Below are 13,089 nucleotides of genomic sequence, written 5' to 3' on the forward strand. Positions count from 1 at the left end.
AAAATTACAATACAAACAAGAGTACATATAACAATTCAAGATAAAAATATCGTCCGGGGTGAGCTGTTGTGTTGCTGCCTCTTTAAAAAAAAAAGATGGAAGGCGCCCCTTCACATTTCCGGTTATGAAGCATCATAAGCATTTTGGAGATAAGCTAGGACCAATTTATTCTGTTGTTTTACGGCGTTTATTTTCTTGTAATTTTTATTTTTGTGCCTCCGGTGTTTTGCTTGCTGCTAAAAGCCTTGATACGGTTTTAACCTGTAAACCCCGTTTATAGACCCTCGTATTTTGGATTAGGTTTGGGAGCTCTGTACGTTTTAAGGGTCATTTTCTGCGTTGGAACATTATGGACCTGGTGAGCGGTTTTGTTCTTAATACCCTGTGGGTGGACTTCGACACCGTCCAGGCTGAGGGTTTTGTTTTTGCGATACGCCTGCCGGCTGTCACTGTCGAGACTTCCAAGGATTTGACGCTACTATTCACTGTGCCTTTATTTGAAACCGTGTTGATGTATGTGTTTTATAACATCGGTGCAACCATCTTTTCAGTCTTATTATTGGGATATTTTTTTTGGTCCTTTATTTTGTCTTCGCCGATGTGTTCTCCGTCTTTTGGTTTTGTTGGGGTGTTTACGATCTAGAGTCCATTAGATGGCTCTCGGTTATTTTCGCTGTCGTTCAGCCCTGTTGACCTCACTTCTACAAGTATGATACCTGTCCTGTGAACAGGATATTTAAGGGTAAGTTAAAAAGTTTACGATTGACCGTTACAATACCAAACTGCCAAATTTTTAAATAAACTTAAATTCCCTCTGAAATATGCAACTTAAGACTATATAGAGTGAGTTTTGTAGTTTTGAGTGCACTGCTATATATTACTTTTGCAAACCTTGCTATACCTACAGTTATTTTAAGGAGGCATTAGGGAATTGGAGAAAGTGCTTTAGGCATATAATTAAGCTTCGTAATTAAGACACGGAGAAAAAATTCATTGAATGGAACTTTATTATTGTGGTTCAAACTCCTAGACACGTGGCGCACTGTATATCCTGATGATATCATGGCGGCGGCAGCCCACAATGCACTAGTCAGGTGCCAGACTTGGTGGTTATGGTCACTCCCTGAGCATCGGCTCACACAGCCCACCGGTCTCCAGCGCTGTACATGCTGCGGAGTGTTGGCCACTTTGTGTGCTACGTGCTGCAGGAGGGGGCGCTGTGGTGTCTAGCAGCATATGTGCTGTGTAATCTCATCAGTGACATACAGCCTGAATACGAACACGCATACACGTTTCCACGGTGTTTTTGAACTGCCAGTGTGTGTGTGCGTACGTGCACGCTTTGCCATCTTCAAATCTAATAAAAGCCAGAGGCAGGTGTGTGTGAAGGGTTGTGTGAATGTGTATCAGTGTGTCAGTGTGGTAATACAGTAGTAGGGTCGTGGGAAGTGAGTGCTGCAGTGTGTGTGTGTGTGTGTGTGTGTGTGTGTGTGTCTTGTGTCAGTAGTGGGATGGGGCTCAGTGCTGGATCCGGCGGATGGACTGGATCTGGGGGGTCTGGGAGTGGGAGCCCCAGTTCCTCCAGTGCTGGTAGTCCCCGCTGTGTCGCTCACACTCCATGATGTACTGGTAGCCCCTGTATCCTGGATACTGGTAACACACCCAGCTGCAGAGAGAACAGGACATTAAGCACGTTAGTTCAGAGTTCAGTACAAACACACTGACTCAGTCCATTAAGAGTGACTTTGAGAGATGGAGCTTACAAAGCCTGAGGCTTTATAGCTGATGCATGTTTAAAGGTTCAAAGTGAATACTCACGCTCCACACTGCACATGCATGGATCCTACTTCATTGTTGCACCAGCCCATGGCCTGCAGGGAGGGGTAGTCATCGCACAGCTCCACACTGCGGCCCATGAAGTTCTCCTTCTCGAAGATCATCATGCGACTGCTGTGGTGAGACTGGAGAGGGGAGCAAGGGTGAGTGTTCTACAGCAGAGACGCTGATGGCACGCTATAGTACATTAACACAGCCCTGAGACAGAGGGGTTAGTAACTGCACTACTGCACATGGTCTAAACTCGGCTTGAACACTCACAGCGCAGTAGATTGGTCGAAAAGACATCAGTCTCTCCACATGGTAGGACAGGCTGCCACTCCAGCTGTCCCAGCGGGGGTACTCTCCTCTTTCCAAGATAAACTGCTGCCCCTGGAAATCGTGGTGCTCATATCCCACCCACCTACAGGCAAAGACATGGCATGGGTTAATACAGTCCAGACACACTGACTGGACACTCCAGTACATTAACACTGCACTGAGAGAGAGGGGTTAATACAGTCCAGACACACTGACTGGACACTACAGGACATTAACACTGCACTGAGAGAGAGGGGTTAATACAGTCCAGACACTGACTGACTGGACACTCCAGGACATTAACACTGCACTGAGAGAGAGAGGGGTTAATACAGTCCAGACACACTGACTGGACACTACAGCACATTAACACTGCACTGAGAGAGAGGGGTTAATACAGTCCAGACACACTGACTGGACACTACAGCACATTAACACTGCACTGAGAGAGAGGGGTTAATACATTACAGACACTGTAATGAGGGACAAAGACAAAGAGTTGATGGGGGGGGAAGCAGAAAATGAAAAAGATTATTTTACTCCTGAGCTTGTGCAAGAGATGAGAGACAAATTAACCAGAGTTACTGACTGTCAGAGATGTACAGTGAAGGACACTGTCCAGGAATGGACACCTATAAACCTCAAAGGCTTCAGGCCTTGGGAGTTTCATTGCACCTCAGATCTTAATAAAGTAAGTGACCTAAGTTTTAGGCTAAGTTGTCAAATCGCCATTTTTCTTATAGTTTCCAATGACTGTTTTCAGACTGCAGTTCTCCAGCCTAATGTAGCTGCATATACAAATGAGCCCACAGATAGTGAAACAGACACAGAGACAAGGACACAGTAGAGCACTGGCGAACTCACGCTCCACTCTCCACACGGATGGAGCGGATGTTGTCGAATCCACAGTCCTGGATATTGCAGCACTCAGCTGTGAACTCCTGAAATTTGCCCTGGAAATATTCCTGCTCCCACACTGTCACCTGACCAGGAGAGAGAGAGAGGCGTTAATACAGTCCAGACACACTGACTGGACACTACAGTACATTAACACTGCACTCAGAGAGAGGGGTTAATACAGTCCAGACACACTGACTGGACACTACAGGACATTAACACTGCACTGAGAGAGAGGGGTTAATACAGTCCAGACACACTGACTGGACACTACAGGACATTAACACTGCACTGAGAGAGAGGGGTTAATACAGTCCAGACACACTGACTGGACACTACAGTACATTAACACCACTGAGAGAGAGGGGTTAATACAGTAAATAAATTCTGTTTTTCTATGCAGTTGTGTATGGCATACAGTAGTTCAATATGAGTCTACACATACAGGGTGTCAGAGTGTGTGTCTATACTGGGTCAGTGCGTATGTACAGTGAGCTATACCTTCCAGAAAGGAGCAAAGCCCATTCCCTGCTGTGTCATTGTAGTTTTCTGCATCTTTAGCTGTTGGAGAGAGAAAGAGGGTAAGAGAGAGGCGAGAGACACGCACAGGTGAACCGAGAACAATATGTTTCTTGGATCTCTTTATCTGACTGTATCCAATTGTCAGTGTGACTGTCGACTCTGTATCTGTCTGATTGTTTCTCATTTTCACTGGGGCTCACTGTGTGTCTGATCTGACTGTATCTGATTGTCAGTGGAACTGACTCACTGTGTATCAGTCTAACAGTATCTGACTCTCAGTGGAACTGATTCACTGTGTATCTGACTGTATATGATCGTCAATGTGACTCACTGTGTATCTGACTGTATCTGATTGTCAATGTGAGTCACTGTGTATCTGACTGTATATGATCGTCAATGTGACTCACTGTGTATCTGTATCTGATTGTCAATGTGAGTCACTGTGTATCTGACTGTATATGATTGTCAGTGTGATTCACTATCTGTATCTGACTGTCCAATGTGACTGTGTGTCAATCAGACTTCCTATATCTCGTTGGCTGTTTCAATGTGTGTCTGGCAGACTCTCTTGTGCTGTGTATGTGCACACGGAAATGTGACAACCACTCATTTCTTTTGAAAACGATGCATATTGAAGACGTTTTGTTATGCAATATTATAAATCAGAAATGTAAAGAAAAATTGATTGTTGATTGTTGAAGCGCTCTGGGCTTGAGCGCACCAGTCCTGGACTGCCTGAAGCGAGACAGTAACACCGCCCAGCCGCGCCGTGAGTGACTGATACAGGAGCCTGCACTTCCTGAGGGAATGAGGCGAGTCCCCTTCTACACTTGAAGCGACATCAGGTCCTCTTGATCATTCGTTAAAGAAAACGCAAGCTACCGCCTTCCTCGCCGCCGCTTTGCGAGGCTGGGATATCTAATTGTTATTCGCACATCCCGACTCGCCCTCTCACATGGGAAAGTCGCACAAACTCGGGTGGGTTTTCGTATTAAGGCTCCTTCTCTAACTCAGGACACACATAACATCCAGCCGGAGCATAATTAACACATTTAAGTCCCTCCCACCAACACCGTTCAGCTTCCAGAGTTTTAAGCGGTGAACGCTAGTTCGGTATTGATATATCCCATAACAAAAAATTCCAAATTGTATCCCCAGAGGCTTTTTTAGAGCACAAGAGAGTAATGATTTCGCTGTCATTTAAAATTTTTTTTAACATAAACGTCAGTGAAAACCATTCGGGACATCTAGCTCGTTTGTTTGGTGGTGCTGAATTGATCAAGTTAACCCTGTAGACATCCTTATCCTGAAAGGTAAGATGAGCAACACGAGAACATAAAAAAGTCATAAACAAGAGACCATCTAGCTTGGTTGCGAGTAACTAATCGATCCGAGGATCTTATCCAGCAGTTTCTTGAAAAAGTCGGGGAATCGGCTTCAACAACATGGCTGCGTAGGTTGTTCCACACTCCCACCACCCTTTGTGTAAAGAAACGCCTCCTGTCCTGACTCGGGGATCTCATCCAGCTGTTTCTAGACGGAAGCCAGGGTACTGACTTTAACAACACGGCTGGACAGCCTGTTACACACTCCCGCCACCCTTTGTGTAAAGAAGCGCCTCCTTTTCTCCGTTTTAAAAGCACCTCCTTGTAGTTTCCACCGGTGCCCTCCTGATGTTGATGTTCTATTCCTCGAGCAGAACAACATAATAACGCTAACTTGTACTGAGTGAGCTTCACATAAAAAGTTTTCAACAAAACACGTGCAGTCTCTTTCACCCGAATTGCTTGTCGAGATGTGCGGCAAAAACCTTACAACAGATCTACTCATAATTTCGCTCAGTTTAGGCTAAGTTCTCAGTGGTTCTCTGTGCAAAACTGCTTTTTAAATGTCGTCACAAATCCACAATAAATATAATGCAGGGATATTAGCGCGAGTCTTCGTAGGGATTGTAAGCAAACGTCAGTTTAACACCTTTACTCAATAAAATAAATAAGTAGTCCTACCTACGGGATGTGTCGGATCGCGTCCCCAGAGCAAACCCGTTTGACTTCGTAGAGCTCTCGTGTTTCTGGCGGCCTGGTTTTATATTGTCCAGGTTGTACTCCCTTTGTGTGTGCGTATCCTTTTTCTGAGTGTGTGTGAGCGCACAACACGCGTGACCTAGCCAGTTTTCCATGTATTATTTCAACGCGGTTGCTAGCCTGTTCGTGTCAGCAAATAGTATAGACTCGGATGTAAAGGCCTTGTCCACTCCACTGCGCAGCGGACCGGAGCAGTTAGGATGGGTCAGCAGTCCGTATCCTATAGACAATAGCTTGGCTATACATTCAGCACAGCCCTTCACTGGTGGGATTAACTGTTTGTGTGTGAGAGAGACGGGGACACGGGGAGGGCGAATGAGCTGTCAGCGGTACCGCATTGTGTGAAAACGCCAGTTCTGATGGTAAACTCGCTGTGTGGCGATTTCCCAACTTCAGCATGGTTTCCCTCTGGCTGTTCCCGTTACACGCTGATTGAAAACGCAACCCGTACCCGTTCTTCAGAAATAAAAAATCAAAACGAAAAAGAGATGGGCACGAGTCACCCAGACGCTCATTTTGTGGTAGGGATGGTAGGGGATTGTACTCCAGGTGTGTGTATATACTGGTATATACAGAGTCTCCAATATGAGTCTGTACTCCAGGTGTGTGTGTATACACAGAGTCTCCAATAAGAGTCTGTACTCCAGGTGTGTGTGTATACAGAGTCTCCATGAGAGTCTGTACTCCGGGTGTGTGTGTATATATACAGAGTCTCCAATAAGAGTCTGTACTCCAGGTGTGTGTGTATATACAGAGTCTCCAATAAGAATCTGTACTCCAGGTGTGTGTATACACAGAGTCTCCAATAAGAGTCTGTACTCCAGGTGTGTGTGTGTGTATACAGAGTCTCCAATAAGAGTCTGTACTCCAGGTGTGTGTGTATATACACAGAGTCTCCAATAAGAGTCTGTACTCCAGGTGTGTGTGTATATACACAGAGTCTCCAATAAGAGTCTGTACTCCAGGTGTGTGTGTATACAGAGTCTCCAATAAGAGTCTGTACTCCAGGTGTGTGTGTATATATACAGAGTCTCCAATAAGAGTCTGTACTCCAGGTGTGTGTGTGTATATACAGAGTCTCCAATAAGAGCCTGTACTCCAGGTGTGTGTGTGTATACAGAGTCTCCAATAAGAGTCTGTACTCCAGGTGTGTGTGTATATACAGAGTCTCCAATAAGAGTCTGTACTCCAGGTGTGTGTGTATATATACAGAGTCTCCAATAAGTGTCTGTACTCCAGGTGTGTGTGTATATATATACAGAGTCTCCAATAAGAGTCTGTACTCCAGGTGTGTGTGTGTGTGTATACAGAGTCTCCAATAAGAGTCTGTACTCCAGGTGTGTGTGTATATATACAGAGTCTCCAATAAGAGCCTGTACTCCAGGTGTGTGTGTGTATACAGAGTCTCCAATAAGAGTCTGTACTCAAGAGCGGAGTCCAGCAGGAGTGAGTATGGTGGAAGAATCCTGCAGACACTGCGATGCTCCAGGATCAGAGCTGTTCCCTACTGAAGTGGAACCACGCTAACCTGAGCCTGATATATTATTTATAAGAATTATAAAAGTTTTTAAAAATGTGGTTTAAAATCACTTTTAAAAGAGCATGAGAGCATAAGGGTATGTAGGAGTGTAGAACAAGCTGTCCAGCCATGTTGTTCAACTTTGGACCCTGGCTTATTTCAAGACACAGCTGGATGAGATCCTCCAGTCAGAACAGGAGGCACTTCTTTACACAGAGGGTGGTGGGAGCGTGGAACAAACTGTCCAGCTATGTTGTTGAAACTGATACCCTTTCTTGAACCAGCTGGATGAGGTAATCTGATCAATTAGCTTCTAACAACCCGTTAGACTCATTGAATGGCCTCCCTTTATTTGTAACGCTTCTCATGGTCTTGCAGTTTTTCTTAATTGCTTAAACAAAATTCCAGAAAAATGATCTACATCTTCAAAACAGTTCATGCAAACCTCACAGCAGTAGTGTGTCTGCAGGTGGGGCCGCTAGTGCAGGAGGGGGCTGTGTGTCTCCCAGGTGGGGCCGCTGGTGCAGGAGGGGGCTGTGTGTCTCCCAGGAGGGGCCGCTGGTGCAGGAGGGGGCTGTGTGTCTCCCAGGTGGAGCTGCTGGTGTAGGAGGGGGCTGTGTGTCTCCCAGGAGGGGCCGCTGGTGCAGGAGGGGGCTGTGTGTCTCCCAGGTGGAGCCGCTGGTGCAGGAGGGGGCTGTGTGTCTCCCAGGTGGGGCCGCTGGTGCAGGAGGGGGCTGTGTGTCTCCCAGGTGGAGCTGCTGGTGCAGGAGGGGGCTGTGTGTCTGCAGGTGGGGTCGCTGGTGCAGGAGGGAGCTGTGTGTCTCCCAGGTGGGGCCGCTGGTGCAGGAGGGGGCTGTGTGTCTGCAGGTGGGGCTGCTGGTGCAGGAGGGGGCTGTGTGTCTGCAGGTGGGGCTGCACGTCAGAGAGGGAGGACCTGAGCCCCCTTCTACACGGGAAGCACTGTGGGTTGCCTTCGGATAAAATGCACAATATAATTTCAAGCAATTATGATTTTTTCTTCAGTGTGTAGCAGCAGGTCACTTTCTGTCATGGCTGTATTGTGAGTGCACACGCCATTTTCACTGAACTGCTGACTTGTAACTCTGCACATTTCGGTGTGCTCAGCGGCCCCCCTTCTCTCTGGCAGGGATGATGATGGGGGGATTCTATTCTCTCCCTCCTGTGGGCTCAGCGGGTTTGTTTCTCTGGCCTTAATCCCCCTCTGGAGCACGCCAGGGTATAAAAGGGCAGGGAGCGAGGTACACCGACACACACTGTCAGAGAGACATACAGCAAACCCCTCACACAGAGAGAGGTAAGAGCCCAGAGAGGGGCTGGTCTCTGCACTCCCCAATACAGTATCAGCCTAGCTTAATGGTAGGAATGGGGCTTTGCAATACAATAGCATGCTGCAGTATAATTTCAGGAATGGGGCAATGTGCTTTTCTGTAACTTCAGGAATGGCAGTCTATGCTGTACTGTAACTTCAGGAATGGCAGTCTATGCTGTACTGTAACGTCAGGAATGGGGCTCTATGCTGTACTGTAATGTCAGGAATGGGGCAATATGCTGTAGTATAATTTCAGGAATGGCGGTCTGTGCTGTACTTTAATGTGCTTTACTTTAACACTTTACTAATGTGTTATATTGCTCTGTAGTGATGTGCACTATATAGTATACTCTGGGACAGTGCACTGTGCAGTATAATTAACTTGTAATGCTGTGTGGATGGAGCTATATGATGTTAGGATATATTGCTCTAATCTGTATGCTACGGTTTTGGTAAACTGTTGTGTAGTTTAGTACATTATTCTGTGCTGTAGTGGGCAGTGTGTTGCTCAGTTATTGCACAAGACCAAGGCTACATGGATGTGGGTTCAATGTGCATTTGTGTATATATTGAGATTTTTTTCTTTCTCTGTCTCTCTGCCCCTCTCCTGCCTCTCTGCCCTCTGCCCCTGACTCCTGTTCTCTCTCACTGCCTGTGCTGCTGTTTCTCTCTCTGCTCTCTGCCCCTGACTCCTGTTCTCTCTGCTGCTGTTTCTCTCTCTGCCCTCTGTCCCTGACTCCTGTTCTCTCTGCCCCTCTCCTGCCTCTCTGCCCTCTGCCCCTGACTCCTGTTCTCTCTGCCCCTCTCCTGCCTCTCTGCCCTCTGCCCCTGACTCCTGTTCTCTCTCACTGCCTGTGCTGCTGTTTCTCTCTCTGCCCTCTGTCCCTGACTCCTGTTCTCTCTCACTGCCTGTGCTGCTGTTTCTCTTTGCCCCTCTGTCCTGGGCCTCCTCAGTCACCATGTCTTCCAGCGGAGAGAAGTCCTCCAAGGCCGCCTCCCAGACTGACGGGAAGAGCGCTCAGACGAAGAAGACCGAGACGGGCATGATGGCTTACAAGGTACAGTACTGCCCCCACACCTGCACCCTGCAACACACTGGACCACTGTGCAACACAACACAACACAACACAACACAACACAACACAACACTGTGCAACACAGCACAACACTGAACTACACAGCCTGGAGACTCACACCTGCACCCTGCAACACACTGGAACACTGTGCAACACAACACAACACAACACAACACTAAACTACACAGCCTGGAGACTCACACCTGCACCCTGCAACACACAGGAACACTGTGCAACACAACACAACACTGTGCAACACTGTGCAACACAGCACAACACTGAACTAGCATATGAATAACATAGCATATGAATACTTCAGACACTATAAGCACCTCCCTGCACAGAGAGACAATTCAGACTCAAACCAGAAAACATTACAGATGTACAACAAAAAAACAGCCAAGCAATGTCACACACATGGATCCACAATAAAGCCAGACCGCCACAGCCCGGCACTCGGAGCACGGTCAGGCATGACCCTAACTCTCTGTCCCTCCCTGCCCGCCGCAGATGTACGTCTTCGACCAGGAGAACTTCCAGGGCCGCTGTGTGGAGTTCTCTGGAGAGTGCATGAGCATCTGTGACAGCGGCATCGACAGAGTCCGCTCCATCCGGGTCGAATGTGGACCGTGAGTGTCTGACCGCTGCTGGGCGATGCAGCAGATACCCTGCGCGGCGCACCGACCACTGAGACACGCCGCCCACACGCTTTCAGCACGGCACTGGGAGTCATCCACTTCATCCGATACAGGGTCACGGCTGACCTCGCTGTCTGTGCACTGCACTAACAGAGCACGCAGGGCAGACCCGCACGAGCACAGGGGGAACACGCGAACTCCACACAGACAGCACCCCAGGAATTGAACCTTGGGCCCCAGTGCTACAAGCCAGCAATGCTAAGCATTGCACCACCTGAGTGTAGTCTTGAAGGACATGATTGATTGATTAATACAATGCATCCACTGCATCATCTGCCAAGGCAATCTCAATACACTGTAAACTGCACGGATTGGGCACGTATCGCCAATATCCCCATCCCTCTCAGTGCGGCTGTAGTGCAGTGTTCAGGGGGGAGGTGTGCCTGTGCTGTAGCGCTGGGCCTCAGCTCTCCTCTCTCCCTCTCCGCGCAGCTGGGTGGGCTACGAGCAGATGAACTTCTGTGGCGAGATGTACATCCTGGAGAAGGGCGAGTACCCTCGCTGGGACAGCTGGAGCAACAGCTACAGGAACGAGTGGATGATGTCCTTCCGGCCTGTCCGAATGGTAACCCTCCCCTCAGCCTTTCTGCCAGCGTCGCCTGCTACCGCACCCGAGATCCCGCCCCCCTCCGTGAGGAGCTGTGCCACTTGTATCCCTTGCCTGTGCCCCCAGGCTGCCTTGGCGTTTTTGTGCACAAAGTAGCAGCGTCCTCTGATTCTGTGACTTTCGGGGTCTTGGATGAAGTCACATCTTTGAGAAGGGGGGTAGCTTCCTCTTCCAAAGCCAATAGTATCCACTTCCGTTAACTTCTCTTTCTAAATCTTTTAGGGCAGGTATTAGGTTCTGTTCCTTTACATAAAGGGTTGTGGGTGCATGGAGCCGAGCTTTCCTGCCGCTCTGTTAAAGACTTAATCGCTGGGGCTATTCCTGAAGAAGATTGCACTGACTCAGCTAATTCCTCCCTCCTTCTCCCCCCCCAGGACCCAGAGAAGCACAAGATCTGCCTGTATGAGGTGGGGGAGTTCAAGGGCAGGAAGATGGAGATCATGGACGATGATGTGCCCAGCCTCTTCTCCTACGGCTTCACTGACAGAGTGGGCAGCATCATGGTCAGCTGTGGAACGTGAGTTCAGACAGAAGCTCAGTAACACAGATTCAATGACACATTGACCCCTCTCTCTCAGTGCAGTGTTAATGTCCTGTAGTGTCCAGTCAGTGTGTCTGGACTGTATTAACCCCTCTCTCTCAGTGCAGTGTTAATGTACTGTAGTGTCCAGTCAGTGTGTCTGGACTGTATTAACCCCTCTCTCTCAATGCAGTGTTAATGTCCTGTAGTGTCCAGTCAGTGTGTCTGGACAGTATTAACCCCTCTCTCTCAGTGCAGTGTTAATGTACTGTAGTGTCCAGTCAGTGTGTCTGGACAGTATTAACCCCTCTCTCTCAGTGCAGTGTTAATGTCCTGGAGTGTCCAGTCAGTTAGTGAAAATATTTTAATTGCTTTCTCCTCTCTCTCTAGGTGGGTAGGATACCAGTTCCCCGGTTACCGTGGTTACCAGTACCTCCTGGAGAAGGGAGACTACAGGCACTGGAATGAGTGGGGCGCCCGCACTCCCCAGATCCAGTCCATGAGGCGCATCCGCGACATGCAGTGGCACCCCCACGGCTGCTACACCATGGCCAACAAGTGAGGGGGAGCAGGAGAGCACCAAGGGGGTGGGGGTGGGGGCAGAGGGGGAGAGCTGACGGAGACGCAGTGCACTGGGCACCGCGCCACACCTTTCGACGGTAAAAGAAACCAGCGTTTTCGGACACCACGTACAGTCCGTCGGTAGTGCCCAGAACAGAAGAGAAGGGGAGAGCGCCCCCTCAAATCGTGCAGGCACACTGGGGCAACTGCAGCTCACAAAGGAAAAATGAGGAAACTGTGTAATCTAAACATTGTTTAGACAATTGATTTTTCTTTGCCCTTTTGAGCCCTAAAAATCATCCAAGGTGATTTCCTGCCTTTCAGGACCTCTGCTCTCTTCCATCTCTCTCTTACTCTTATCTCTGCAGCCAGTCTCTTTCACTCCAGGCTTATGGCTATTTGGGCTGGGAAATGGTGTAAACTTTGTATATCTACCAACATATAAATGTACACAGGATTACTGCACATTGATCTGAATGCTGGCCTGTTTTCAATAAATGCTAATATTTGAAGATGAGCTCTGTTGAGTGATTTCTGTGGTGTCATTTTAAAGTTTATTGTTACTCGAGAATCCACCTGCGAATTTGCAAGCTGGCTGGGTGCAGGTAACTCACATCAATGTTAAGGTGTTGACTGCCCATTAGCTTAGAAGTAAGCTGCTGACTGCCAAATTACAACAACATTACATTCTGTGTGACAGGGGTCCCTGACACTGACAGACCTCACTGTAGACCCCAGACTGGGCTAGTGTATCAACGCCACTGACCTCACTGTGGACCCCAGACTGGGCTAGTGTATCAACGCCACTGACCTCACTGTGGACCCCAGACTGGGCTAGTGTATCAACCCCACTAACCTCACTGTAGACCCCAGACTGGGCTAGTGTATCAACCCCACTAACCTCACTGTGGACCCCAGACTGGGCTAGTGTATCAACCCCACGACCTCACTGTGGACCCCAGACTGGGCTAGTGTATCAACGCCACTGACCTCACTGTAGACCCCAGACTGGGCTAGTGTATCAACGCCACTGACCTCACTGTGGACCCCAGACTGGGCTAGTGTATCAGCGCCACCGACCTCACTGTAGACCCCAGACTGGGCTAGTGTAACAACCCCACCGACCTCACTGTAGACCC

The 13,089-nt window shown here is 48.5% G+C and overlaps 2 protein-coding genes across 2 annotated transcripts; one reads left to right on the forward strand and one right to left on the reverse strand.

Moving 5' to 3' along the window:
• The first annotated feature begins 666 nt into the window (after positions 1–666).
• On the forward strand, positions 667–11,951 carry crybb1l2 (crystallin, beta B1, like 2). Its single transcript, XM_088918956.1, has 6 exons — positions 667–742; positions 9,443–9,546; positions 10,075–10,193; positions 10,695–10,827; positions 11,244–11,386; positions 11,780–11,951. The coding sequence occupies exons 2-6, from the start codon at positions 9,448–9,450 to the stop codon at positions 11,949–11,951; spliced, it is 666 nt and encodes a 221-aa protein (XP_088775082.1). The 5' UTR covers positions 667–742; positions 9,443–9,447.
• On the reverse strand, positions 1,519–3,588 carry cryba1l2 (crystallin, beta A1, like 2). Its single transcript, XM_088918957.1, has 5 exons — positions 3,535–3,588; positions 3,001–3,119; positions 2,098–2,239; positions 1,819–1,961; positions 1,519–1,666 (listed from the first exon to the last, which is right to left on the reverse strand). Exons 1-5 carry the CDS (start codon positions 3,586–3,588, stop codon positions 1,519–1,521), a joined length of 606 nt encoding a protein of 201 aa, XP_088775083.1.
• Positions 11,952–13,089: the final 1,138 nt, after the last annotated feature.

Source organism: Atractosteus spatula, chromosome 6 (genome assembly GCF_055471065.1).
Source record: "Atractosteus spatula isolate fAtrSpa1 chromosome 6, fAtrSpa1.hap1, whole genome shotgun sequence".
NCBI classification, from domain to species: Eukaryota; Metazoa; Chordata; class Actinopteri; order Semionotiformes; family Lepisosteidae; genus Atractosteus; species Atractosteus spatula.

Bases quoted from the DNA above. Each gene is read 5' to 3' on its own strand.
- cryba1l2 (XM_088918957.1), bottom strand. From the start codon at position 3,588: ATGCAGAAAACTACAATGACACAGCAGGGAATGGGCTTTGCTCCTTTC. The intron at 3,120-3,534 runs GTATAGCTCACT...TCTCCTGGTCAG, and splicing joins GCTTTGCTCCTTTCTGGAAG to GTGACAGTGTGGGAGCAGGA. The intron at 1,962-2,097 runs GTGAGTGTTCAA...TCCCCTCTCCAG, and splicing joins TTCGACCAATCTACTGCGCT to TCTCACCACAGCAGTCGCAT.
- crybb1l2 (XM_088918956.1), top strand. From the start codon at position 9,448: ATGTCTTCCAGCGGAGAGAAGTCCTCCAAGGCCGCCTCCCAGACTGAC. The intron at 9,547-10,074 runs GTACAGTACTGC...TGCCCGCCGCAG, and splicing joins CGGGCATGATGGCTTACAAG to ATGTACGTCTTCGACCAGGA. The intron at 10,194-10,694 runs GTGAGTGTCTGA...CTCTCCGCGCAG, and splicing joins ATCCGGGTCGAATGTGGACC to CTGGGTGGGCTACGAGCAGA.